Source organism: Sarcophilus harrisii, chromosome X (assembly GCF_902635505.1).
Source record: "Sarcophilus harrisii chromosome X, mSarHar1.11, whole genome shotgun sequence".
NCBI classification, from domain to species: domain Eukaryota; kingdom Metazoa; phylum Chordata; class Mammalia; order Dasyuromorphia; family Dasyuridae; genus Sarcophilus; species Sarcophilus harrisii.
Window position 1 is genome coordinate 14,556,130 of NC_045432.1, and position 24,781 is coordinate 14,580,910.

General features: G+C 51.4%; 1 protein-coding gene across 1 annotated transcript in view; it reads right to left on the reverse strand.

Moving 5' to 3' along the window:
- Window positions 1-20,771: 20,771 nt before the first annotated feature.
- The window catches only part of FRMPD3 (FERM and PDZ domain containing 3), a 75,569-nt gene continuing 71,559 nt past the window's right edge, over window positions 20,772-24,781 (reverse strand). Inside the window, 1 exon segment of the mRNA XM_031945270.1 lies at window positions 20,772-24,735. Within this exon segment, the coding sequence (XP_031801130.1) occupies window positions 22,578-24,735 (2,158 nt within the window). The 3' untranslated portion in view covers window positions 20,772-22,577.

Consider the following 24,781-nt stretch of genomic DNA (forward strand, 5'->3'; position numbering starts at 1 on the left):
GACACTGATCTCCATGGGGAATCTCTAAATCTGATTTCCATGGGCTGTCTGTCTCTGATCTCATTGGGAAGGTCTTTGCCCATGATCTCCATGGGGGAATCTGTCCTTGAGTTCCATGAGGGGGTGTCTGACCATGAGCAACATAGGTGGTCTCTCTCTGATCTCCATGGGGTTCTTTGCCCCTGATTTCCATGGGGGGCTCTCTGACTCTGATCTCCATGTGTGGTCTCAGCCCCTGTTCTCCATAAAAGGACTCTGCCCTATGGGATATTGGATCCTGATCTTTATGGGGGGGGTCTCTGCTCCTTATCTCCATAGGGGGTTTGTCTCTGACAAGAGACCCAAGACCCAAGACCCATGGGGGGTCTTTACCCTTGATTTCCATGGGGTGTCTCTGACTATGATCTCCATGTGTGGTCTCTGACCAGTGGCTACAAGAGGGCTCTGCCCTGAGATATTGGACCCTGATCTCCATGGGGATCTCTCAGCCAGATCTCCATAATGGCTCTGTGACAATGACCTCCATGGGGGTTCTCTGACTGATCATCATGGCAGGGGTGGGGTCTGCCTATGATCTCCATGAGGATCTTTGTCCCTGATTTCCATGGGGGGGGTCTATGACACTGAGCCCCATGACGGGTCCCTGGACCTGCTGTTCTTGGGGAATCTCTGCCTCTGACCATGGTGGTGAGTCTCTGGCCCTGATTTCCATAGGGGTTCTCTGGGCCTTGGGTTCTTGGACCCCTTTCTCGATAGAAGAACTCTGACCCCGATTTCCACAAGAGGTCTGTGACACTGATCTCCACAAGAGGCCTCTACCCTGCACACCTCTGCCTCTCAACAACATGGAGGTCTATAACCTGGATATTTATGGGGGCTCTGGGCCTCTAATCTCCATGGAGGTCTCTGACCCTGGGGGGTCTTGAACCCTAATCTCCATGAGGAACCTCTGACCCTGATCTCCATAATGGGTTACTGACACTGGTCTCCATGGAGGGTCTCTGACCTTGACCTACATGAGGGGGCTGTGTCCCCGGTCTTTATGGGGAGCCTTGATCTGAAGGGGGTGTTTGTGACTCTGATCTCCATGGGGGCTATCTACACCTTATTTCCATGGGGCAATCTTCCCTGATCTTCACGGGTGGGTCTTTGAGCCTGATGTTTGGGGGGACTGCCTCTGATCTCCATGCAGATCTTTGTCCCCAATTTCCATGGGGGGGTCTATGACACTGAGCTCCATGATGGGTTCCTGCACCGACCTTCTTGGGGGATCTCTGCCCCTGCTCCTAATGGTGAGCTTCTAGCCCTGATCTCCACAGGGGTGCTTTGTGTTTTATGATTCTTGGACCCTGATCTCCATGGGGGGGTCTCTGCTCCTTATGTCCATGGAGGAGTTTTCTCTGATATTCATGATGGGTCTTTGACCCCAATCTCCATGGCAGGTCTGCCTCTGATCTCCATGTGAGATCTCTAACCCAGATTTCCATAATGGGTCTCTGACACTGATCTCCATTGGCGGATCTCTGACATTAATTTCCCATTGGGATCTCTGTCCCGGATCTCCATAATGAGTCTCTGACACAGATCTCTGTGAGATCGCTATCCTTGATCTTCATGGTGGGGGTCTCTGACCCTGATCTCCTGACAGACTCTGTCTCTGATCTCCATTAAGCTTTTCTGACCTTGATTTCCAAGTGTGGTCTCTGCCCCTGATTTCCATAAAGCGATTGTCTCTGGTCCCTGTGGGGGGTCTCTGACCTGCTCTACAATAAGAGCCCACTTTTGATCTTCATGGGGAGTCTCTGACCCTGATCTTCGTTGGGTTTCTCTGCCCCTGGGGGGGCATTCTGATACTGATCTCTATAGAGGGTCTCTGACCCTCATCTCTATAGGATGGTCTGCCTTCATCTCCACTGAGGGGTCACTCACACTGATCTCCATGGGGAGTCTCTGACCCTAATCTCTTTTGTGGGATCTGTGCTACAATCACCCTGCCCCCTTCTATTCCTTACATGTTTCTGTTCCCTTCCTCATGACCTGATCTTTTGCCCCTAATTTCCCTGTGAATCTTTGCCCCTGGTCTCCACATACTCTGCTCCCTCCTCCCACCATGTCTTCTTTTTCCTTGGTCTTCAGCTCTCTGTCCCTCATCTCTTCGCCCCTCTCACTCTGTGCTCTTCATAGAGGTTTCTGTCCTTGACGTCCATGGAGGGTCTCTTCTCCCAGAGTGTCTCTGTCCTTCATGGGATCTTCATGTGGGGACTCTGCATCTCTGACCTCTAGGTGGGGGGGGGGCTGCCTTGATCTCCACAGGGGGTTTCTGACCCTGATTGCCATGAACTCCATGGGAATGGTCTACAACCCTCATCTCCACGTGGGATCTCTGCCCCTAATTTCTATATGGGGGTTCTGCCTCAGGGGTTATTGGACTCTGATTTCCATGAGGGGTCCCTGACCCTGATCTCCATAATAAGTCTCTGACCCAGATCTCCATGTGGGATCTGTTCCTTATCTCCGTGGGGGTTCCCTGACCTGATTTTGATGGTTGGTCTCTGCACTTGATCTCCGCGGGAGGGCTCTGACCTTGCTCCCAGGGGGGTCTGTGACCCTGATCTCCATATGGGTTCTCTACCCATCATCTCCATGGGGCAAGTTGCCTTGATATCCATGGGGGGTCACTGTCCTGCTCTCCGGGAGGTCTCCGACCCTGATTTCAATGGGGAGGTCTCTGAGCCTGATCTCCATAGGGGGTCTGTCTCTAATCTCAATGAGGGATCTTTCCTTTTGATTTCCATGGGCATCTCTGCCCTGACCTCCACTTGTGCACGGTACCCCTTGTTTTCCACAAGGGGACTTTATCCCACGGTCTTGGACCCTGACCTCCACGAGGGATTTCTGACTTAATGGCTATGGTCTTCATGGGGAGTTTCTGGCCTTGATCTCCATTGGGGATATCTATCCCTGAGAGGGTTTCTGACACTTATCTCTATAATGGGTCTCTCACCCTGATCTCCATTGGGGTTTCTTGACCATTATTTTTATGGGTGGTCTCTAAATATCATCTCAATGGCCAACTCTGTCCTTGATGTTCATGAAGGTTCCCTGCCCCTGTGGGGCCTAATCTCTAGGACGCTTCTCTGCCCCTGATGTCCATGACGGGGCTCAGGCCCTGATCACTATGGGGCATCTAACATGGCTGTCTTTGCCCCTGGTTTCCATGGGAGCTCTATGATTCTGAATCCCATGGCGGGTCCCTGCCCCTCATCTCCACATGCTCGGCTGCCCCCTTCCACCATCTCTTCTTTCTTGTTGCTCTTCAGCTCTCTGTCCCTCATCTCTTAGTGGATCTCTCACTGTAATCTCCATGGGCTGTCTCTGTCCCAAATCTCCATAGGAGGTCCATAGCCCTCCCTCTACCTCTCATGTACACAGGGTCTCTAGCCCTGGTTTTTATGGGGGCTCTGTGCCTCTAATCTCCATGGGAATCTCTGGCCTTGCAGGGTCTTGAACCCTGATCTCCCTGGAGGATCTCTGAGTCAGATCTCTATAATGAATCTCTGATAAGATCTCCATGGTGGTCTCTGACTGCTTTCCATTGGAGTCTCTGAGCTTGATCTCCATAATGGGTCACTGACATTGATCTCCATAGAGGTCTCTGACCTTGATCTTCATGGGGGGTCCGTGTCCCTGATCTCCATGGGGGGTCTCTACCCATGAGCTCTATGAGGGGTCTCTACCCTGGTTTGCATGGGGCTTTTGTGCCCCTGATCTCCATGGAGTTCTCTGATCCTGATCTCCATGGGGGGCTGCCTCTGATCTCCATGGTTTTCTTAGTATCCATAAGGGGGTTCTGCCTCAGGGGGTACTGGACCTGATTTCCATGGGGTATCCTTGACCCTGATCTCCATGATGGGTCTCTGACACAGATCTCCATGGGAGGTTTCTGTTAATGATCTTCATGGAGAGGTCTATGCCCTGGGTCTCCATAAGGGGGTTCTGCTCTTTGGTGGTTTGAACCCTGATCTCCATGGGGGGGGTCCCTGCCCTTGGTCTCCAAGAAGGAGCTCCTCGGTGGGGTCTCTGCCACAATCACCCTGCCACCTTCTATTTACACATTTCTCTCCCCTTCCTCATGACCTGATCTTTCCCCCCTGATTTTCCCTGCAAATCTTTCCCTTTCATCTCCACACATTCTGCTCCCTCCTCCCACCATCTCTTCTTTTTCTTTGGTCTTCAGCTTTCTGTCCCTCATGTCTTCTTCCATCTCATCCCATGATCTACGTGGGGGTTTTGGTCCTTGATGTCCATGGAGGGTCTCTGCCCCTGGGGTGTCTGTGACCCTGATCTCAATGAAGAGCTTGTGTCCCTGATCTCCATGGGGGGTCTTGGTGCCTAATCTACATGGCCGTTGTTCAGTCTCTGATCGTCTCAGTGGGGTCTCTGCCACAATCACCCTGCCACCTTCTGTTCCTTACACGTTTCTCTCCCCTTCCTCATGACCTGATCTTTCCCTCCTAATTTCCCTGTGAATCTTTGCCCCTGGTGTCCACACACACTTCTCCCTCCTTCCACCATCCCTTCTTTTTCCTTGGTCTTCAGCTCTCTGTCTCTCATGTCTTCATCCATCCGCCCCATGATTTACGTGGGGATTTCTGTCTTTGATGTCCATGGAGGGTCTCTGCCCCCGGGCTGTCTCTGTCCCTGAGCTCCAAGAAGGGTCTGTGTCCCTGACCCTCCATGGGGGTCTGCCTTAATCTTCATGGGGATCTCTGATTCTGATTGCCATAGGGGATCTCTGCTACTGATCTCCATAGGGTTCTACAACTCTCATCTCCATGTGTGGTCTCTGCTCCTAGTCTCCATAAGGGGGTTTTGTCTTGAGGGGTCTTGAACCCTAATCTGCATGGGGGATCTCAGATCCAGACACCTATAATGACTCTGTGACCCTGATCTCCATTTGGGGTCTCTGTCCCTGATGTTTATGGGGAATTTCTGACTTTGCTTTCCATAATGGGTTACTGACACTCTTCTCCATGGTGGGGGGGGGGTGGTCTCTGAGTCTCTACCCATGATCTTATGGGGAGTTTCTACCTCTGATATGCAGGGGGACTCTGTGACTTTGATCCCCAATGGAGAGTCTCCATTGTGGGGGGGGGTCTCTGCCTTTGATTTCCATGGGGGGTCTTCAACATTAATCTTCATGTGTCATCTCTGACATTTATCTCCACGAGAGGTCTCTGCCACTGATCTCGGGGGAGGGGGGAGGTGTCTCTGCCACTAATTTCCATGGGGTTTCTCTGCTGATGATCTCCATGGTGGGTCCCTGCACCTGAGCTTCTGGGGGGTCTATGCCCCTGAACTTCATAGTGAGTCTCTGGCCCTGATCTCCATGGGGTCTGCCTCTTATCTCCATGGGGGGGGGGGGCTCAGCTGCTGAAATCCACAGGGGGTCTCTGTTTCTGGGGGAATTTCTGACCCTGATCTCCATTGGGGTTCTTTGACCCTGATTTTTATGGATGATCTCTGAATTTGATCACAATGAAATAATCTGTCCTTGATGTCCACTCAAGGTCTCTGCCTCCTGGTTGTCTTTGACTGATCTCCATGAAAGGTCTGGGTCCCTGACCTCCATGGGGGATCTGCCTTGATCTCCATGGGGATCTCTTTGTTTGATGTTGGATCCGACTTGGTCCTGGGTCTGATCTCTTAGGGCCAAATATCTTCATGGAGATTAGAGGCCCAGAGCCCCCATAAATATCAAGGCTGTAGATCCCCATGTTGTTGAGAGGCAAAGGTGTTCAGGGTAGAGACCCCTCTGTAGATCAGTGTCAGAGACCCATTATGGAAATCAGGGTCAGAGATCTTCCACGGAGCTCAGGGTCCAAGAACCCTAAGGCGCAGAGAACCACTATGGAGATCAGGGCCAGAGGCTTGCCATCATGATCACGTGCAGAGATCCCCCAAGAACATCAAGTGCAGGGACCTGTCATGGCGCTTAGTGTCATAGACCCTCCCATGGAAATCAGGGACAAAGAACCCTGAAGATGTCTGGGATCAGGGGAGGATCCCCCATGGAGATAAGGGGCAGATACCCCACTATGGAATTCACAGGGAGAGAACCAGGGTGCCTCAAAAACAGGAATTGTGGACAGGGACTGCGTCCCCGTGCTGAAAGGAATGGATAGGATAAGATGGGGGGGGGGGGCAGGGAAGGTGTCAGGAACCATTTTCTGGAGTTTGCTTTTTACGTCTGGGTTGCAAGACGTAACCCCTGTAAGAACCTAATTAAGGGAGGGTTCATAGCTTCAGCCTGTAATTCTTCCCAGAGGATGGGGGGCTACCCATTCATGATTTCAAAAGGGGAGAGTCCAATATGATTGGGGTACACCTGACTTTGCAGGGAAGGGGATTTCACCCAATTTTCTTTGTTTCTGACCACTATAAGGACCCGGGTCCAGTGGCTTTTACCTGGCCCGATGACAGGTGGTTTCCACACACCCAGGGCTGGCCAACCCTGAGACACTTTTTGCTGGACACGACCCTGCCCCGTCTGATGAGCCCAACTAAAGGGGCCCAAGGATTTTTCACCCAAAGGCATGAGGGGAAGGCCTCTTAACCCCCCCAAAAGGTTCAAAAAACCCAGAATTTATTTAAAGGTGGAGGTTTGACCCCTTTGTGGTCCCCCTCCCCTTTCCCCCAGGTGCTGTCCCATCAATCCCTATGGGGTTGTTTTCCTTTTTTTTGCATTACCTGAGACCCTTGTGAAGTGTAGAAGAGGCGTCCAGCTGGGATTAGGATGGGCCCCGGGGGCCATTTTCTTCATCCCTGGTGAGTTGTCTGCTGCAGGTGTTTTACCCCCTGTCTCCCAAGTGCTTCTGGGGATGAGGGTCCTCCCACTGGGCAAATCCACCAAGCTTCCTGCTTCTTTATTCCCTTTCGTTTTGGTGAAGGAACTATGCGAGGAGGAGCAGGCAGAGTGTGGAGGCAAAGGGCGGGGGGTGAAGGATTAGGGAAGAGTGGGGCCAGAGGGCAGTCAGGAGGGCAAGGGTCTTCTCCTTGTTAATGCCTCCCCCAAAGAGGCTGGCGTAGAGGGCTGAGCAGACATGAGCGGCCACAGAGGCCTACGGCTGTGGGTGCAGATGTTGGCGGCAGCCTCTAGGCCGCCAGGATACTGATGGGGCCTGGAATCAGAGCTGCCTCACTTTCGAGCCGGAAGGGGATTGCCAGGGCTCCCCAAGGCACTGGACGTGGACCATGATCCCTTTGCGAGTGATCTCCGGTGGGACGCTGATGGATAGAGACAGGAAAGCTAAGCTGGACCATGGTGGGGGGCAGCGTGAGGCAAGACCCAGGGGGTTGGATTCAGCCCATACAGACAAAAAAATGAGACAACACAGCAGGAAGATGGGGGGGGGGGTTCCAGGGACAGAAGCCTCATAGAGGACAGAGGAAGGGTGGTAGAACCTTGCAGGGTAGGGAAGAAGTGAGCAGGAGCTTCAGGGAGGCCTCCCCATTTCCAAAGGAAATGGTTACCAGGAGTTTTCAAAGAAGGCACCTGCCTAGGAGGGGGTGGGGGTAGTCACGCATTCTGAGGAAGGAGTGGGTGACGGTCCCAGGGCCCAGGTTGACAGTTTAGACTCTCATGGGCACATGGGTACCAGGCCTGTGACTGGACAGGAGTAGCTGGAGAAGACCGAATCCCTAAGGGTTTAGTGAGAGCACAATGAGCAGCAGCCATATCCACCAGAAAAGCCACTATTTGAGCCCCAACTTTAGCTTTCACCCTTGGTTCCAGGGGGTCAAGGGAAAAGGAAGCAGGGCCCTTTCCGGCACCTAGTGCCAGGACTGCAACAGCCTTAACCCGGCTCAGCTTGTCGGGGCATTCACTGCTGCAGGGCCCCACCCTCTTGCAAAACCCGGTGGGGGTTTAGATTTCCACAGGCCATGATTATTTTGTGGTCTGTGGTGGGCAGGCGAGTCCCAGAGTGCCCCAAGACAGATCTTGGCAAGGTGTTTGTCATTTCTGTCACTGGGGGAGTCTCTGGTATTAAAAACTTTCTGAGCAATCTTAATTGGGACATATTCATACCTTTGAACCCTTCCTGCTTCTGGAGTTTTCCCACATGTTGGGGAGGACTGGGCTACAAAGGCCACAGTCAGAGCGCAGGTGTTTCAGGGGCCCCTGGGTCTATGGGGGTATAAGTACGATAGGTATCATACGGCACTCAAGGTGACAAGGTTTATCCAGAATCAATGTAGGAAGCTGGTCAGGGTACCCTGGGTTCCCCGTGACTTTCCTCCAAACCACATTTAAAATTTCTGTATTAAAAGTACCTTCCACAGGTCCACTCCAAACCCACAGGTTGGCCACTCATCACAACAGAACAAAATCAGGTTAGCCTTGGTTAGTTTTATCTCATTGTTGTTTCCCTCCACACATGCCTCGCTGAGAGGACTAGTGAGGCAACCCAAGGGGGTCTTAGGGGAGCGAGCTGACGCCCCCATTTAATAACTCAACAAAGAATGAAAATGCAGAGGTATGTTAGGGTGTTAAAGACGTGACTTTCTTAAGGAAAAAGAAGAAAGCTTAGTGAGGAATTCCTCAGAAATCCCATCGAGGACTTCACCAGCTCCTGGGTCAATTAGAGGTCAATTAGAAGACAATTAGAGGAGAACAAAACTCCCTAAACCAGTGAGGTTTTACACACACCAAGAAATACAGAGACTTCTCAGCAGGCCCCACAGGGACCAGATTTAGGCTGGATCAGAGTTGAGATGGTCTCTTGAACGATCTTGCTTGAGTTGGGGGGCCTGGGAACGTCTCAGGAGCGCCGGCTTCCCTCTGAGTCTCAGCAGGGTCGCCTTTCCAGTATCCCTGGCTGAGGTCCTGAAGTCTCAGCCTTCACACGGACGCTGCTCCCTCACTGGGGCCTCCAAAACGTGGACTGAGAAACCCAGTGAGCGGGACTGGCTCAGATCTAACGGACGGACACTGGCTCAGATTTCTCAGAGCGTTTATTTTTGCGTGGCGGCACGGGGTGTGGCGGCACAGGGCACAGCAAGGCCCAAATCAAGCGGCCCCAAATAGTGCGAGGCAGGGGTTAAAAGAGCCCAAACCACAAGCTAGAGGCCTGTTCTTTGCATCAGCAGGAAGATGCAGAGCCGGCCAGAAGTTCTAAGCTTACTGAGAGCAGGGGATCTCCAAGAACAGGGGTGCAGGACCGGGTGCTCTGAGCACCCGGCGCAAGGACATTGCCTTCTGCTTAGACAAAATTCTCGGGTGAGTGGAGGATGGGGCCAGTGGGAACAACTACAACAGAGGGGAGGGAAAGAGAAAGAGACAGATGGGGGAGAGAGGGAGGGAGGGAAGGAGAGAAAGGGAGACCAATTCCTAGAAAGTAGGAAGGAGAAAGGAAGGGAGGGGAGGCAAAAGGAAGTGAGGGACAGAGAAAGGAAGGAGAGAGGGAAAAGGAAGGGAGAGATGGGAAAGAAAGGAGGGAAGGAGAAAGGAAGGGAAGGAAGGGAAAAGGGGAGGGAGGGAGAAAGGAAGAAAAGGGAAAAGGGGGTGGAGGGGAAGATGAAATAAGGGGGGAGAGAAAGAGAGGGGGGAAAGAGGGACGGGGAGCGTAAAAGAGGGGGAGATGGAAAAGAGAGTGAAAAAAAATAAACACTTTAAGGGAGAGAAAAAGGGTAAAAGGGGGAAAAACAAAAGTAAAATTTCAAAAGGAAAACCAAACAAAAAATCAATTGAAGTGATGGGGAGGGAAAAAGAACCCAAAAAAAAATAAGACGGGGAAATAAAAAAAACAAAAAAAAAAAAATGAAACACCAAAAAAAAGGGAAAAATAAGAATGAAAGGAAAATAAAGGAGGGGAAAAAAAAAATGTCGGTAGAAAAAAAAAAAAAAGTAAAAAATAAAACAAAAGTAAAACAAAAAAGGGATCTAAAATCAAAGAAAAAAGGAGGGAAGAAAAAAAAAGGGGAAAAAAAAAATAAAAAGTTTAAAAAAAAAAAAAAAGGTTAAACTTTAAAAAGGAAAAAAAAAAAAGGAATCCAAAGAGAATTAAAGAAGGAAAAGGGCTTTAGGAAAGGGGGAAGGGGAAATAATAAATAAAAAAATGGAGATAGGGGGGAAAGAGACCAATGGGTAATGGAAAAAGGAAACCAAAGGGTGAAAAAAAAAAATGGAGGGAAGGAAAAAGGGAAAAAGGGAAAAGCCTGGGAGGGGATAGGAAAAAAAAGGGGGGCGGAAAAAACGGGAGGGAGGGAAAGGAAAATTCAAACAAAAAGGGAGAACCCCGGCAGTGGAAAAAAAAAAAAAAAAAAAGGAAAGGAAAAGAGGAAGAGGAAGGGAAGAAGGGGGTTGAGAGGGAGAAAGGAAAGGAGAGGGAAAGAAAAAGGGAGGGAGGGAGAAAGGAGGGAGGAGAAGAGGGAGGAGATGGGGAGGGGAAAAAGGGAGGAGAAAGGAAGGAAAAGAGGGAAAAGGGAAAAGAGGGAAAGGGGTTTGAGGGGGAGAAGGAAAAATTATTTTGAAATGTTTGGAAAAGGGGAGCAAAAATGGGAAGAAATTGTTTGGGTTGGGGCGGGGATCCCATTCGGAGGCCTACATGCAACCCAAGGGCCAAAATTCCCCAAATTTCCCGAGAAAGGATCCTTAAAATTAGTTTACTAATGGATCTTAAATTTTAACCCCAAAAACATTTTGGATCCCAAGGGAGAAGGGAAGGGAAGGGGAGGGAAAAATTGCCCTTGAAACATTTCTGAAAATTACCCAAACCAGAGTTTTGAAAAAGCTTAAAAAATTTTCCTAAAGGTTAAAAAAGAAGGAGAAAGAGAAGGGTGGGAGAAGTGGGAGGGATAACGGGGAAGAGGGGAGGAGGACCCGGAGGGGAGCCCGGAGAAAGGAGACTGGGAGGAGTAGAGGGAGTTGAAAGGGGGAGAGGGGGAAAGATGGGAAAGGGAGAGGGTCTAAGAAGGATTTAATTGGAGGGAAGAAACCCAGACCAGGGAAAACCCAAATCGGAGCCCAAAGGAGGAAAGGGGGGAAGGGGATGGGAAGGAGGAAGGGAAGGGGAAAGGTTGGGTTGACCCGGAGCACTAAAGGAGCCAACCAAAGGCCGGAAGGGGTTTAAAATTTGAGGAAGGAGTGGAATGGAGCTTCTGGGGGGCCCCTTGGGGGGCCGGGGCCCTGGGAAAGGGTCAGACCTGGACCAGAGGAGCCAATTGTCCCCTAAAAAGGGTGCCCGGAAAGTGGGCCCTGGAAGGAGCTGGGCTTTCCCGGGGAACCGCTTTGAAGGGCCCCGGGTCCTCTGGAGTTCCTATGCCTTTAAATGCTGGGGGGCCCCGGGGAAACGCCCGAGGGGCGTACCGCGGGACCCGGAAATTGGAATCACCCTCAAAAGGGCGAAAAAAGCCTTTTCCAACAAAGGGGGCCCTACCCCCTTGGCAAAAGGAGCCCTGAGCTAAGCCCCTTTTTGGGACATCCAATGTTCCCGGGAAAGGGGCCTCCCCTCTGGCCATCCCCTAACTGGATGGAAACCGGGCCTCCAAAAAAGCTTAGAAATAAACCGGATTTCGGAATGGGACAGCCAAAGGGCGGTGCCCGGTGGCCCGAAATGGGAGTGGTTAGCGGGATGCCCCGGAGGATGGAAAAGTGGGAGTGGATGGATGTAAATGTGGGGGCCCAAATGGATGTTAGTTTGGCGGAAGGAGATTGGAGCTAGCGGGGATTTTTGGGAATTGTGGTGTTTGATGGTTTTGGAAAGGGTTGGAAGGGATGTTTTATTGGGAAAGAAGGGGAAAGAATGGGAAAAGGGAGGGGAGGGGGATGTGGAAAGGGGAGGGCGGGAGTGATTTGGGGAGAAAGGGATGCGGAAATGGATGTTTTAAACCGGGATTGGGGGGAGGGATGTTTGGATTTGGGGATGGGATGGGGGGGGGATGTAAAGCCGGGGAAGTGGATGGGTCCGGATTAAGGGAAATTTAAATGGTGGAAATGGGTTTTGGTATGTTTTAATTTGGGATGTTAAGGATGTTTTGGAATGGGATGAGGGGATGCCGGTTTTTGGGCCTGATGTTGAGCGGGCAAATGCGATGGGGGGCCCAGAATGATGTGAGAAAAGTGGATGTTTCGAGAATTGGGGAGGGAGAAGGGAGGAGAATGGAAATTTGGGAGAATGGGAAATGGTGGGGAGAAAGGGGGTGTTGGGAAAGGATGGGAATGGGATGTGGTGTTGGGATGTGGATGGAAGGGAGAGGGATTGGGGAGTGGGGAGAAGGGGAGTTGTTTAGGGGATGTTTGGGAAAGGGGATTTGGAAAGGGATGTTTGGATGATGTTTTAAAGGGGTGGAGAAATGGATTTGAAAATTGGGGATGGGGAGGGAGGGAAAGGGTGGATGGAGATGGGGCTTTGAGAAAAGGGGGAGATGGGAGATTTTGAGATGGAGGGAATGGGATGTTGGGGATTTGGAAGGGTGGATGTTAGGGGTGGGAAATGGGGATGTAAAGGGATGTTTAAAATGGGAGGGAGAAGGGAGTGGAGGGTGGGGATATTGGGATGGGATTGTTTAATGTGGTGCCTTTGGGTGGATGGAAAGGGATGATTTGGATGTTTAAAAGGGATGGGGAAAATGGTTTTGAATATGTTGGATTTTTAAGATTAGATGTTTAAATGTGGATCCCCGGGAAACGGGATGCCTTGAGAGTGGATGCTTTGGAGCCTAAAGGGTGGGAAAGTGGATGCCTCTAGATCTTCTGAGATGGATGTCTGAACGTGGATGCCAGAAGTGGATGCCTCAAAAGGAGGAGATATTAGAAGGAGGAGTGGGATGGATTGTGGATGGTAGTTTGGAATGGATGTTTAGAATTTGGATGCGAACCGTGGATGCCTGAGAAGTGGATGTTGAGATTTGGAGCCTGAAATTGGATGCCGGAATGGATGTTTGATAAGGATGTTTTGAGACGTGGATGAAACGGGATGCCCGAAGGACCCTAAAGTGATGTTTGATCATTGAATAGTGGATGCCACATGTGGATGCCTAGAATTGGATGCTTAATTGGATTTTCGAGACTGTGGATTTCCCCTGAGAACGGGATTAGAATGGATGCCTTTAAGATGTGGATGCCCCGAACGTGGATGTTTGAGAACGGGAGCCTGAGACATCAGAGGGATTTGAACCGTGATTTGGAGAAGGGATTTGGGACTGGATGCCTGAGACGGATGCCTGAGAATGGATGCCTGAAGTGGATCTCGAGATATCGGACTTGGATGCCTTAGATCTTGAGACGGGTGCCAAGATTGGTTGGGGATGCCTTGAGAGTGGATGCCCCTCCCATAAGTGGATGCCTTGGCGTGGAGCCTCAGACTGTATGTCGGGAACGTGGATGCCTCTAGATCATCTGAGACGTGATGCCGAGACCGTGGTCCCGGGAACGTATGCTCTAGATCATTGAGACCGGGATGTCCCGCAAAGGTGCCAAGAAGTGGATGCCTGGACCGTGGAGGCCTTGAGAAGTGGATGCCCCAAGTCGGGATGCCCGAACCGGGGGTCCGAACGGATGCCCAGGAGATGGATGCCCCTGAGAATGGGATGCCTCGAGACGTGAGCCTAAGAATGGATGCCTAAAATGTGATGTCGAGACTGTAAGCTCGACGGGATGCCTGAAAGGGATGCCTTGGACTGGGATGCTCAACTTGGATGCCTCCGAGAATGTGGAGTTTGAGACGTATTCTGATTCATTTGAAAGGGTGTTTGAGACCTGGTGCTTTGAGAACGTGGATGCCTCGAGATATCTGAGAAGTGGGTGCCTTGAGACTAAAGGGCTTGAGACATGGTGCTTGAGATGGGTGTTTCTGAGAAGTTGGGATGTTTGAGACCCCAATGGGTGCTTTAATCTGGACCTGAGAATTTATGCCGAGTTGGATGCCTTTTGAGAATGTGGATTTTCTGAGACAGGGATGCTCCAAAGGGATGCCCAGATGTAGACCCCGGGTGGATGCTTAATGTGGAGCCTGAGACGTGGATCGAGAAGGGAGCCTGGACCGAGACCATGGTCCTTTGGATATGGGAGACGTTGCTTCCAAGACGGGTTCCCATTTGGGATGTCAGACGTGGAGTTTTATAAGGATGTCTGGGGATGCCCAAGAGGGGATGCCTCTGAGAAAGGATGCCCAAGAAGGAGATGCTCCGAACGTGGAGGGACGTGGATGCTCGGACGGGAGCCCCTAAAGGGATGCCTCTGAGACGTAGATGCCTGGAACGGGATCCCTTAGCATGGATGCCCTGAGATGTAATGTCTGACGCTGTGGATGTCCGATAAGGAATGCTCTAGACTGTGGAGCCTAACCGGGATGTCTAAAGGAGCCCTTGGATGGAATGCCTTTTGAGAAGGGATGCTCTGAGACGGGATTTAAACCTGGGCCTGAGTGTGGATGCTTGATAATGGATTCTTGAGATGGAGCCTCCCAGACCGTGGATGCTCCGAGAATGGATCCCGAGATCGGGAGCCTGAGAAGTGATGCTTCGAGAACGTGGATGCCCTGAGATCATTGGAAGTGGATGCCTTTGGACCGTGGGGCCTAAATTTGAGCCCGAGACCCGGAGGCCAGAGAATGTGGATGCCTCTAACGTGGAACCAGAAGGGATTTGAGAATATCCCTAATCACCCGAGACCGGATAGAGTTGGGGTTTAAAAATGTTGGATGATGCCTTGAGAATGTGGAAGCTTGAGAACGGGATCTCGGACATCTGAGACGGGGATGGGAATATGGGAGGGAAGACCTGTTTAAGATCGTGGATTTTAAGAAAGGGATGTTTGTAAGGATGTTGAGATATTGAGAGATGTTTGAACCAGGGTGCCTTTGAGAAGTGGATTTTCCCGGATTATTGGAAGGGGATGCCTGAGAAGGGATGTTGATTATTGAGAATACCCTTTTGAGAATGGGATTTTTGAGAATGGGATGCTTGGATATTGAAATTGGATGTTGGATTGGGATGTTTGAGAAGGGAGGGTTGAAATGGATGTTGGAAGGGGATTTTTAGATATTGAGAAGTGGATGTTTGGGATGTTTGAGATTTGGATGGGAGATATTGAGACTGGATGTCGAGAAGTGGATGCCTTTAGATTATTGAGAAGGGATGCCCTTTGAGAAGTGGATGCTCTAATATTGAACCGTGGATGTGAGACCAAGGGGATGCCTTGAGACTTGGATGTAACTGTGGATGCTCCCAGAATGTGGAGTTTTAAAATGGATCCCAGAAGTGGATGTTTGAGATATTAAAGTGGATGCCTTGAGAAGGAATTCCAATCAGATGCCTGAGAATGTGGATTCCTTTGAGAAGTGGATGCTTGAGACATGGATGCCCTTTGAGAGGGATGTTTGAGATTGTGGATGCCCCAGAATGTGGATGTTTGAGAAATGGATGGAGAATGGATTTTGAGATTATTAACTGGATGCCCTGAGAATGGAATGTCTTTGAGAGGAGCCTAAAGGGATTTTTGAGAATGGATGCCTGAGATTTATTGAAAGGGGATGCCTGAGACGTGGATGTTTTGAAATTATTTGAGACCGGGATGTCCAAGACGGGATGTTGAGACGGGATTCCCAAAAGGGGATTTTCGAGAATTGGATGTAAAAGTGGTGCCTTGAGACTGTGGAGTTTCTGAGAAGTGGATGCCCTTGAGACGTGATGCCTTTGAGATGTGGATGTTTGAGAAAGGGGCTCAGAAGTGGATGTTTTGAGAACATGGATGTTTTGAGAAGTGGATGTCTGGATATTGAGACCAGCGGATGGGCCTTGGAAGGGGAACTTGAAAGGGTTTTCTGAAGATGTAGTCCCGAGAAGGGATGCCCTTGAGAATGGTCTGAATATCTGGAGGATTTGCGGGATGCTTTAAGGGATGCCCTTGGAAGTGGATGCTTGAGATAGAGTCTGGAATGGGATGCCTTCTGAGAACGTGGATGCCCTGGATTCTGAGACCGGATCTTAGAATTGGATACCCTTGAGAAGGAATGTTCTGAGACGGATGCCGAGAAGTGGGCCCTTGAGAAGGGATGTTGAGATCATCTGAGAAGTGATGCCCTTGAGCTTGGATGCCCGATTTAGATGGAGATTATTGAACGTTGATTTCAAGACTGGATGCTTTGGGAGACGTGGATGCTTCCAATAAGTGGATGCCTTGAGACGTGGATGCCTGGATTGGGGATGCCCTGGAAGTGGATCCCGAGAAGTGGGATGCCTTGAGATTGATGCCCCTGAGATGTGGTGGGAAAGTGGATGTTTCTGGATATTGAAGTGGATGTCTGAGACGGGATGCTCTGAGATCAGAGACCTTGGATTCTTGAGACGTGGAGTTTTGGAGAATTGGTGCCTTAAAGTGGATGCCCTGAGACGTGATGTCTGGACATTCTGAGAAGGATGTTTCAAGGGATTTTTGAAATGTGGATGTTTCTGAGATGGGGCCCTTGAGAAGTGGATGCTTCCGATTTGGATGGAGACCGGGATCTTGGAATGTGGATGTTTAGATCGGGATGCTCTGAGATGTGGATGTTTCTGAGAATGGATTACTTAATCTTAAGAAATTCCCTGGAGATTGCTTTGAGAAGGGATGCTTGGGACCCTGGTTTCCCTGAGACCGTGGTTTTCTGGAAAGGGGACAAATTTGGATCTTGAGATTTGTGGATGTTGAGAAAATGGAGGCCCTGAAAGGATGTTTGGAATTTGAAAGTGGGATGTCCCGAGTTATGGTGCTTCTGAGAATTTATTTTCTTATGATCTTGACTTGAAGTTTGAGACCCCAGGATGCCTTTGAGATCATTAATTTCCCAAATCGGGGATGCTTGGAATGGGATGCCTTTAAAAAGGACCTAGAATTTGATGTTAGACCTAACTTGGGTCCCTTTTGCTAAGGGTCTCTGGGAGGAGACTGGGTGGGCCCCTTTGAGAATAGGAGCCATGGACCTTTGGTGATCAGCTGGCAGTGGGGACCAGGTTTTTTCTCTAATTTTCAGAATGCCCATTCATTTCCCAAACTTTAGAGGGAAAGGTGGAGAAACTTTCCCGAGCCAAAAAAAGCTTTTGAAGAAATTCCTACTTTTCCATCTGGCCCTTTCCTAGGGAGGGGAACCCCAGATTTCCGGGTTCATTACTTAATAATTCACCTGAATAGGAGACATTGGTGGGGGGAAAAGTTTCGTTTGAAAATGAAATGGTATAAAAAAAAGCCAGGAAGGAATTTTAACCCTTCCCCTTTTTAGCTAATAGGGGAGGGGGAGAGACTGGCCGTTTAAACCGTGGAGAATGACTTGGTTGTAAGTTTTTTTGAACCTTCTAAAAATAGGGGCTTAACCAGCACCTGTTATTTTTTCAATTTCTGCTGGCCCTCTTCTCTTTTTTAAAATTTTTCAGGGGTTTTTGTGCTAATTTAACATTTCTTTCGGGGGGGTGGCGAAAAAGAAATGTGCGAAAAGGTTTGGATTATTTTTAAGGCCACTTTTTTCACCTTATGGAGGGAAATCCTACAAATTAAACATCCCGATTAAGATGACATAGGAAATTTTTTTACGCCAAATAAAGGCAGTTGGTCGATGGGAAAAATGACCAGGAAGGGAAACCTTCTGGGCACTAATAAAACCAGGTAAACCTGACTCTCCTTCCTCCTTGATTTCAGCTTATCAAAAGGGAGAGATTGCCTGTTAACTAAGGGTTGCTGGGAGAACTAAGAAGGGCTTAAATTTTTGAAAAAAATTTCTATCATTTTCAAAAGGTGGGGGAAATTCTTTAATATAAGACTTAAACTTGGGTGGGGCAGTTTCGGGTCTTTGGGTTTTGTTTTAGAAAATCACACATAAAATGTTGTATGGGCCCTTTTGGGTGGTAAACAAATGAGGGATCTAAGTTGGGGAACCCAAAATGGGAATCTTTTGTTGAAAGTTATGGTTTTATTTTCTTAAGGCCAGCAGGAGTTCAGAAGGGCCTGGGTTACTATGAAAAATGAAAGGAAATTTTTCACCAACACCAAATTATAGATATCAATTTGGGCCTCTTTTTAAAGGAGAGATCGGGCAGCCAGTGGTCTTGGGATGAAGAGACACCCCCAGAAGGGAACTTGAAACTAGGGATCAAACACGTTTTTACCTTTTGTGGTTGTTCTTTTTTCCCTTTTTTAAATCTGTTTTCTGGCAGAAGAAAAATGGAAATAGTTTGTTGCGAGTTTTAAAAATTGTCTTTCGGGAGGGTAAAAGACAAAAATTTGGAACACAAATTTGGCAAGGGTAAAGGGAAAATTATCCGTTAGTTTTGTTTAAATTTTTCGATCCCTGGAGCGGAGGGTCAATTTTTAAAACAAAGGAAGAAAAAAAATACAAAATTGGTGTTTCCCTTGGGGACTTTCAACTTCAATTTCAGGAATAAAGTCTCTGGAAAGATAATTTTTCTTTTGTTCGACAGATGTACTGGGCTGTTAGTCTTTTTACATGCCCTTAAGTTTTATTACTTCCCATCTCTCCTCTACTTGAGGTCCCTGCCCTTATTGCTTCTTTTAAATAAAAATTTTTCTATGGCCAGGAGCCCTTTTTGTACACCCATTCCTGCCTGGTGTTGGTGAAGGGAAGGTCTAAAGGGGCTGTCTCTTCTTTTGGGGGGGTCCCAAGGAAACTCCCTCTAAAAATAGTTTTAAAATTTTAACCCACTACCTTGGGAATCAAAAATCCCCAAGGCACCTGGGTAACTTGCTCAAAGTGCCCCAGGGGAACAGTCCCCCGGCCAGAGAAAACTTCGGGGAATGGGGCGTGAGGGAATCCCTAGGTGGCTCCGAAAGAATCTTTTTGACACCTTGGATGAATTGTTGTTGGAAATCTAATAGGGAAAGTGCCCCATTAGTTGAGGAGCCCATTGCCGTTTGGGACTTTTCCTGCCCTTGGAGTCGGTTTTATCCTTTTTCCTTGGCTTTCCCAACAATTGAAACCATTTTGTTTCCCTTCCTTTGATCTTTTTTTCTCCAGGCAGCCTTTTCACCTCAGTAATTATCATCTTTCTTGAAGGGTGGGAAATTCTTATCAAACCCCTCCCTTTTGGAACCTCCCACGGGGACAAGGGAGCTTTGATTTGAGTTATCTTCAATTGTCCCCTTTAATTATTTTAAAAAACAATCTTCTTTCTTGCAAGGCCCCTCAAGGTCCCTTTATCTTTCCCTTTTTAAATCTTTCCCTCTACAGAGCGTTTAAAGCCTTTTTTGACAGCTTCCATCCCCGTTTCCCCTGTGTTGTTGGGCTGCCTTGGAAGCCCCCTAATTCCTTTCCTGGCTTCCTTTAAGCTCTTCTTTTGGGGGGAAGGGTCAAGGCAAATAATTTACTAACTATATAACTATAGTTAATATTAATTTCTAAACACTAAATCTGGTGGACTGAATCAAACAATAATGGGAAGGGGTAGGAAGCAAACGCTGAGGGACCCCTAGAAACTACTCTCTAGCCCCTCAGAATCCTCTAGAACCCCGAAAGGGGATGTAGCAGTCACTCCCTGGGTACCCAGAGTGGGACTTGGGAGAATAACGCACTAGGATAGGATGGACTAAGTCCCCTCCCCACCCTGGTTGTCCTCCCCAGAATGATGGATTTGACCTTTCTCTCCTCTTTTTAGAACAAGACACATTGCATATATAATGTATAGATCTTAAGGTATATATACTATATACAGACATTAAAAATGGTTCTTCTATGAGGTAGATGAAAGGAGGACCTGGAATGCTCTCCAGATGTAGCACTCATAATGGAGACCAGGATTAGTCCCCTGGTCCTGGATCCTAGGCCTCCCTTAATGCAATTGAAGAGCCTTATTTCTTGTTCACTGCCACGTTACACTGTTGAATCTTGTGGAGTTTGCGGTCCACTAGGACTCTCAAGCCTTTTTCAGGCTCTAGCCATATACCTCTCCCATCATCTTGTACTTGTAAAGTTGATATCCTGACTTGGTTTATCTCTATTCAATTTTATCTTTTTAGATCTGACCCAATGGTCTGGCCCATCAAGAGCTTTTTGGATCTTGAGTCTATCTTGCAATGTTTGTGCCTTTATATAAAACCGTGTTTGAAAAAGAACAGATGCCTGGGTCACTGCCCTTGCAGCCTTCCTTCTAAAAGGCGCTTCACTTCCCCAATCTGGCCTCTAGCAAAGAGGCAGATTTAAGCTTGATGTGAGAACAACGTTATTCCACTTTGTGGTTCCACTGTGGTGTGGGCTGCTTTGGGAGGCCCCGCTACATCCTTTCCTGCTTTATAATCCTTTTAGGTGGCAGAGTGCATAAAGTGCAAGAGCTTAATTAAGAAGACCTGACTTGGCGTCTTGTCTCAGAAGTCGACTAGCTGTGTGACCCTGAACAAGTCACTTGCTGTGAAGCTCTTATGAGGTAACACATGGAAAGCACTTCACAGATCTTATATTTCTTACATAATTGTTATATAAATGCTAGTGGTTATTAGGATTTTTATTTCTATCTGTCTTTTCTCCCCTAGTATCTGTGAGCTTCTTGTTTTTCTTTAGCGATCCCTAGCGCTTGGTATAGAGGGGGTATTTCATTATGGTGATCGCAGTGAAGTCAAAGGATTCCTGGCCATTCCAGTCGCTCCCTTGGGGTTCCCCTCTCCATGGGGAGGGCGAGGACCCGGGACAGCGATCATGGAGCTGGAAAAGGGAGCTGCCCCACCGCCAACCCGGTCACGGCCACGTTCCCGTTCCCACGCAGAAAAAAGTCACGCCGAGGGCCAATTAGGATAGTAAGATGAATAGATTTAATCTTTCTTTCTTATTTGTAAAACAAGACACGTTGCATATATAATGTATAGATCTTATTCGTATATATACTATATACAGACATTAAAAAATGGTTCTTCTATGAGCATGAGAGGCAGATGAAAGGAGGACCTGGAATGCAACAGGCACAGAACGGGGCAGGTGTGGAAGGAGGAGTCAAATGGGGATTTGTGGCTATGAAAACATGGGAAAGAGGAGAGACCAGAGACCACGAAGAGCAGCTCTCGCCTTCTGTGGTCACAGGGGCCACGAGTCCCCCGCTGGCAAGCCCTCTCCGATCCATTTGGCTACTTGGTCTTGGGGGTCGGGTAAGGAGCAAGGGGGGGTCTCCTTCCGTAGAATTTGGCCCTCTTGCCCTTGGCCAGAAATATTCACCACTCAGGGAATTTTATTGCACAGGGGCATCGGGGTTGGTTTAAAGCACAGTGTACATTCTAGAAAAGTCATGGAACCATGGGGGATTTTTCTGTGGGCTTCTAGAATAAGTGTTTAAAAAAAAGTGGACGATGGCGATGGATGGATGGGTGGGTGGACAGTAATTGATCTATGCAGGAGGATAAAGCCACTCTGTTTCATCCCTACGGTAGTAGAGAGACATGGGGACTTTGGGGTTCCACTCCTAAAGGGCTGGGAATCTGGGGCATACATTGGAGGGGAGGGCACGGAACAGTGTCAAGTCTGCTCCAGGTCTTCCTGGAGAGAGGGAGGTGCGGGGACGCACCAGATAAGGCTCTCAGTTCCTCAGGGGCTCTCATGCTAACGCCCGGGAGTTTAAAAAAATCCCCCCTGGGTCCCCCCCCTCTTAGATAAACCCTACGGGGCACTATGTCTGAAGGAGCTGTTGCGAGATGGTATCTCGGCCACCAGTAGAGGCCGGCCCTTCTGGGGGGACTGAGAAGGGAGCTCCGAGAATTCAGACGTTGGAACCAGGTGCCTTGGCCAGAGTAAGGGAGTAGATTGATAGCTGTTAGCTCATTAAAGGCCTGGGAGTTGCCCTGCCCGGCCGTCCGGCCATCGGGCGGCATGCAGGCCTGCGGGAGGAGGGGGGGGGGAAGGGGGGAACGGGAGGGGGAGGGGCTGGGCACCCCCGCCGGAGCCTGGGCGGAAGGGTTCCCTCCGCCTACTGGCCGGAAGCTCGGCTTCTGGCTCGAGGGCAAGCGGGCACCAAATAGCCAAGGGCCCTCAAGGGGCCGGACCACACACGGTGGTCTGGCTATGGCGGGCACCGAGGCGCGGTGACCTCGGGAGGTCTTCCCAGCGGTCTCCCCACGTGGTGACGTGGGTGCCCGGCCTGCGCGGTGCTCAGCTTGGTGGCACTCGGCTCCCATCCCCCATGGCAGTTATAGATGCCTCGACTCTGGGTTGTTCACGGTTGGGGGGGGGCGGTGTGGGGCACTTTTTTGTGGGGAGCCTGGAAGTCAGTAGCCAGCCCACTTTCCCATAGGATAAGGCCCCATTAGGCTTAAATAAAGGGCAGGAAGTGAGATGGGTTCGTCACCTCTCCAAAAGTGACCTCACCGGGGAGGGGGGAGCTGGGCAAGGTGGGGGGGGGGAGAGGGCACCCGGGCGGCAGCCGCCTGGAGGCTCCGGGAAAAGCCTTGACCGAAAGGGGGAACGAGATCTTATTTCCCTGACACTCTCAACTGGCGGTGAGGCGGCTCAGAGGACGCCGAGCAGCACGGCTCCGCTCAGTAGGTGGAGTTGGGGGCGGGGCGGGGCGGGGCGGAACGGGACGGGGCGGGGCGGGGCGGGGCGGAGGGCGAAGGTTTACTTGTTGATCAGGGTCTTCAAGGAGCGCGTGAATGTGCTCATAACAGTCGCGGATGTGACCGGGGGGCGCTCCGCCGCTGGTCCCGCCGCGGCCGCCGCGGCCGTCTGCTGCTGGTTCAGGGTCCGAGCGGTGGACTCCTCCGCGGCTCGCAGCAGGAAGGTGTAGTTCTTCACGACCTCTTCCACCTTGACCAGCAGCTCCTGACGTTGGGCCTCGGAGCGCACGATGTACACCAGCCGCACGAAGGTCTCGATGAGGCCACTTAGCACCTGGAAACTGGCCGTGATGGCCGCCAGCATGTGGGTGGGACTCTTGTCCACGGCGGCCACGCGGCGGCAGGAGGCCCGCAGCTCCTTGAACTTGAGGGCCAGCTCCTGCTTATACTGGGAGAGCTGGGAAGTGTGGGGCTTGGGGCCCCGGACCTCAGGGTTGACCACGCACTGCCGCAGGACCGCCAACAGCTCGTTGGTGTCCAGCCGCACGGCCAGGAAGCCGTCGGGCAGGGCGTAGACGTGGCCCTGCAGGGCATTGATCTTAGCGAGGCTCCCCTCGAAGGTCGAGAGCCTCAGGTCGATCTCTTGGGTCTGGTGGGCTTCGGGGCTGCCGCTGCTGCACGTGGTGGCGTCTAACACCTGGAGGGTGTGGCTCACCACCGGCACCACCTGCTCGTCCAGCTTCACGCCCGGCAGGAACTGCATGGGGATCGAGTAGGAGAGCTCGTCCTTGCCGTCGCTGCCGTCATCCGCCACGTCGCACTTGCGGTAATAGAAGCAGTAGCGGATGGAGCAGCACCTGTCCCCTTCGCCGTCCTCGTCCAGGTCAGCTGGGCCGGGATACACCTCTTCTGGAAGGGAAAATGGGGCTGTTGCTTTGGGGCCTTTGCCCTCGGGAGTGACTCGGACATGAGGGGGGCCCCCCAGGGACCTCGGCTCCCGGGGCTCGCCCTTGGGACCCACACTCTGGGGGAAGCCGGCGTCCGCCTCCTCGGGCAGCAGCCCTAGGGGCGGGGGCCGGGAGGCGTCAGAGGCCACGGAGGCCCGGTCGCTCTTGTCCGGCTCGCTAACACTAGAGCGGCGCAGCAGCTTCCTATAGTGCGGGGCCGTCATGCACTCCCCCCTAGAGGCACAGGTGGCCAGACATGACACACCACTCTCGGGCTCTGATCGGCTATCCCGGGACTCCAGGCTGGCGGAGCGAACTCGGCAGCTCTCGCTGGGGCTGCTGAAGCTCAAAGCCGAGGGGGCCTCCGGGCGCTGCGGAAGGGGGAGGCCTCGGTTTCTCTCTCTGCCCCGGAGCAGCTCGGGAGCGGGGAGCTGGGCCGCTTGCGGTCTCCCTCCTCGGCAAATGCGCTTACAGTCGCAGCTGCGGCGCTGCTCCCGGGAGATGCCGGGCACCTGCTGGACGGGGCTGCTCCGCAGCTGGCAGCCACAGCGGCCGGGGCCCGAGGGGTGCAGGTACTCCGGGGCAGGGAGGTCCCCCTTGCTCTGGGGCTTCAGGAGCTCTTCCAGGAATTCCAGCTCGTACTGCTTTACCTTCTGGAGCTGGGCCTGCCGTTCATCTGTCTCCTTCTTCATCAAGGAGGGGAAGGTGGCAGAGAAGAGGTTCCTCAGGCGGAAAGGAGCCTTCGCAGCCTTGGGCTTGGCCGGCCCGTCGGGGTCGGGATGACCCCCCTCCGGGGCCTTGGCGGGTTTCCTGGAGGGCATGGTGTGGGCCTGCCGGCCGCTAGCCCAGAGCCCCAAGGAGCCGGGACCTCTGGGCTGACCGCCGGAGCTCTGGAAGGCGCCGGGGTGGCCGGCTCGGGGGCCTCGGGCGCCGTCCTCGGGCCGCCCGCTCTCCGGCTGCCCTCTCTCCCCTTGCCCCGCGGCAAAGCCCTGCTTCCTAGAGGCTGAGCCGGCTCCCTCGGCCCCGCCCCTGCTCCCCGCCTCCCCACTGACCTGTTTCCCGAGGGGCTCCCGGGCCTTTTGGGGGAGGTAGCTTTTGGCGGGGAAGCCCTGAGCGGAGAGCTTGTCCTCCTCTATGAGAGAGAGGCGCAAGGGGTCAGCCTGGATCCTAGAAGGGGCCTTGGTTCTGGGAGAGGCCTCTGGGCTGAACTGCCCCCTACCCCGCTGCTGCTGCTGCTGCTGCTGCGGCGGCGGCGGCGGCGGCGGCGGCCGGCTGCGGCTGCGGCGGCTGCGGCTGCCTGCGGCGGCGGCGGCGGCGG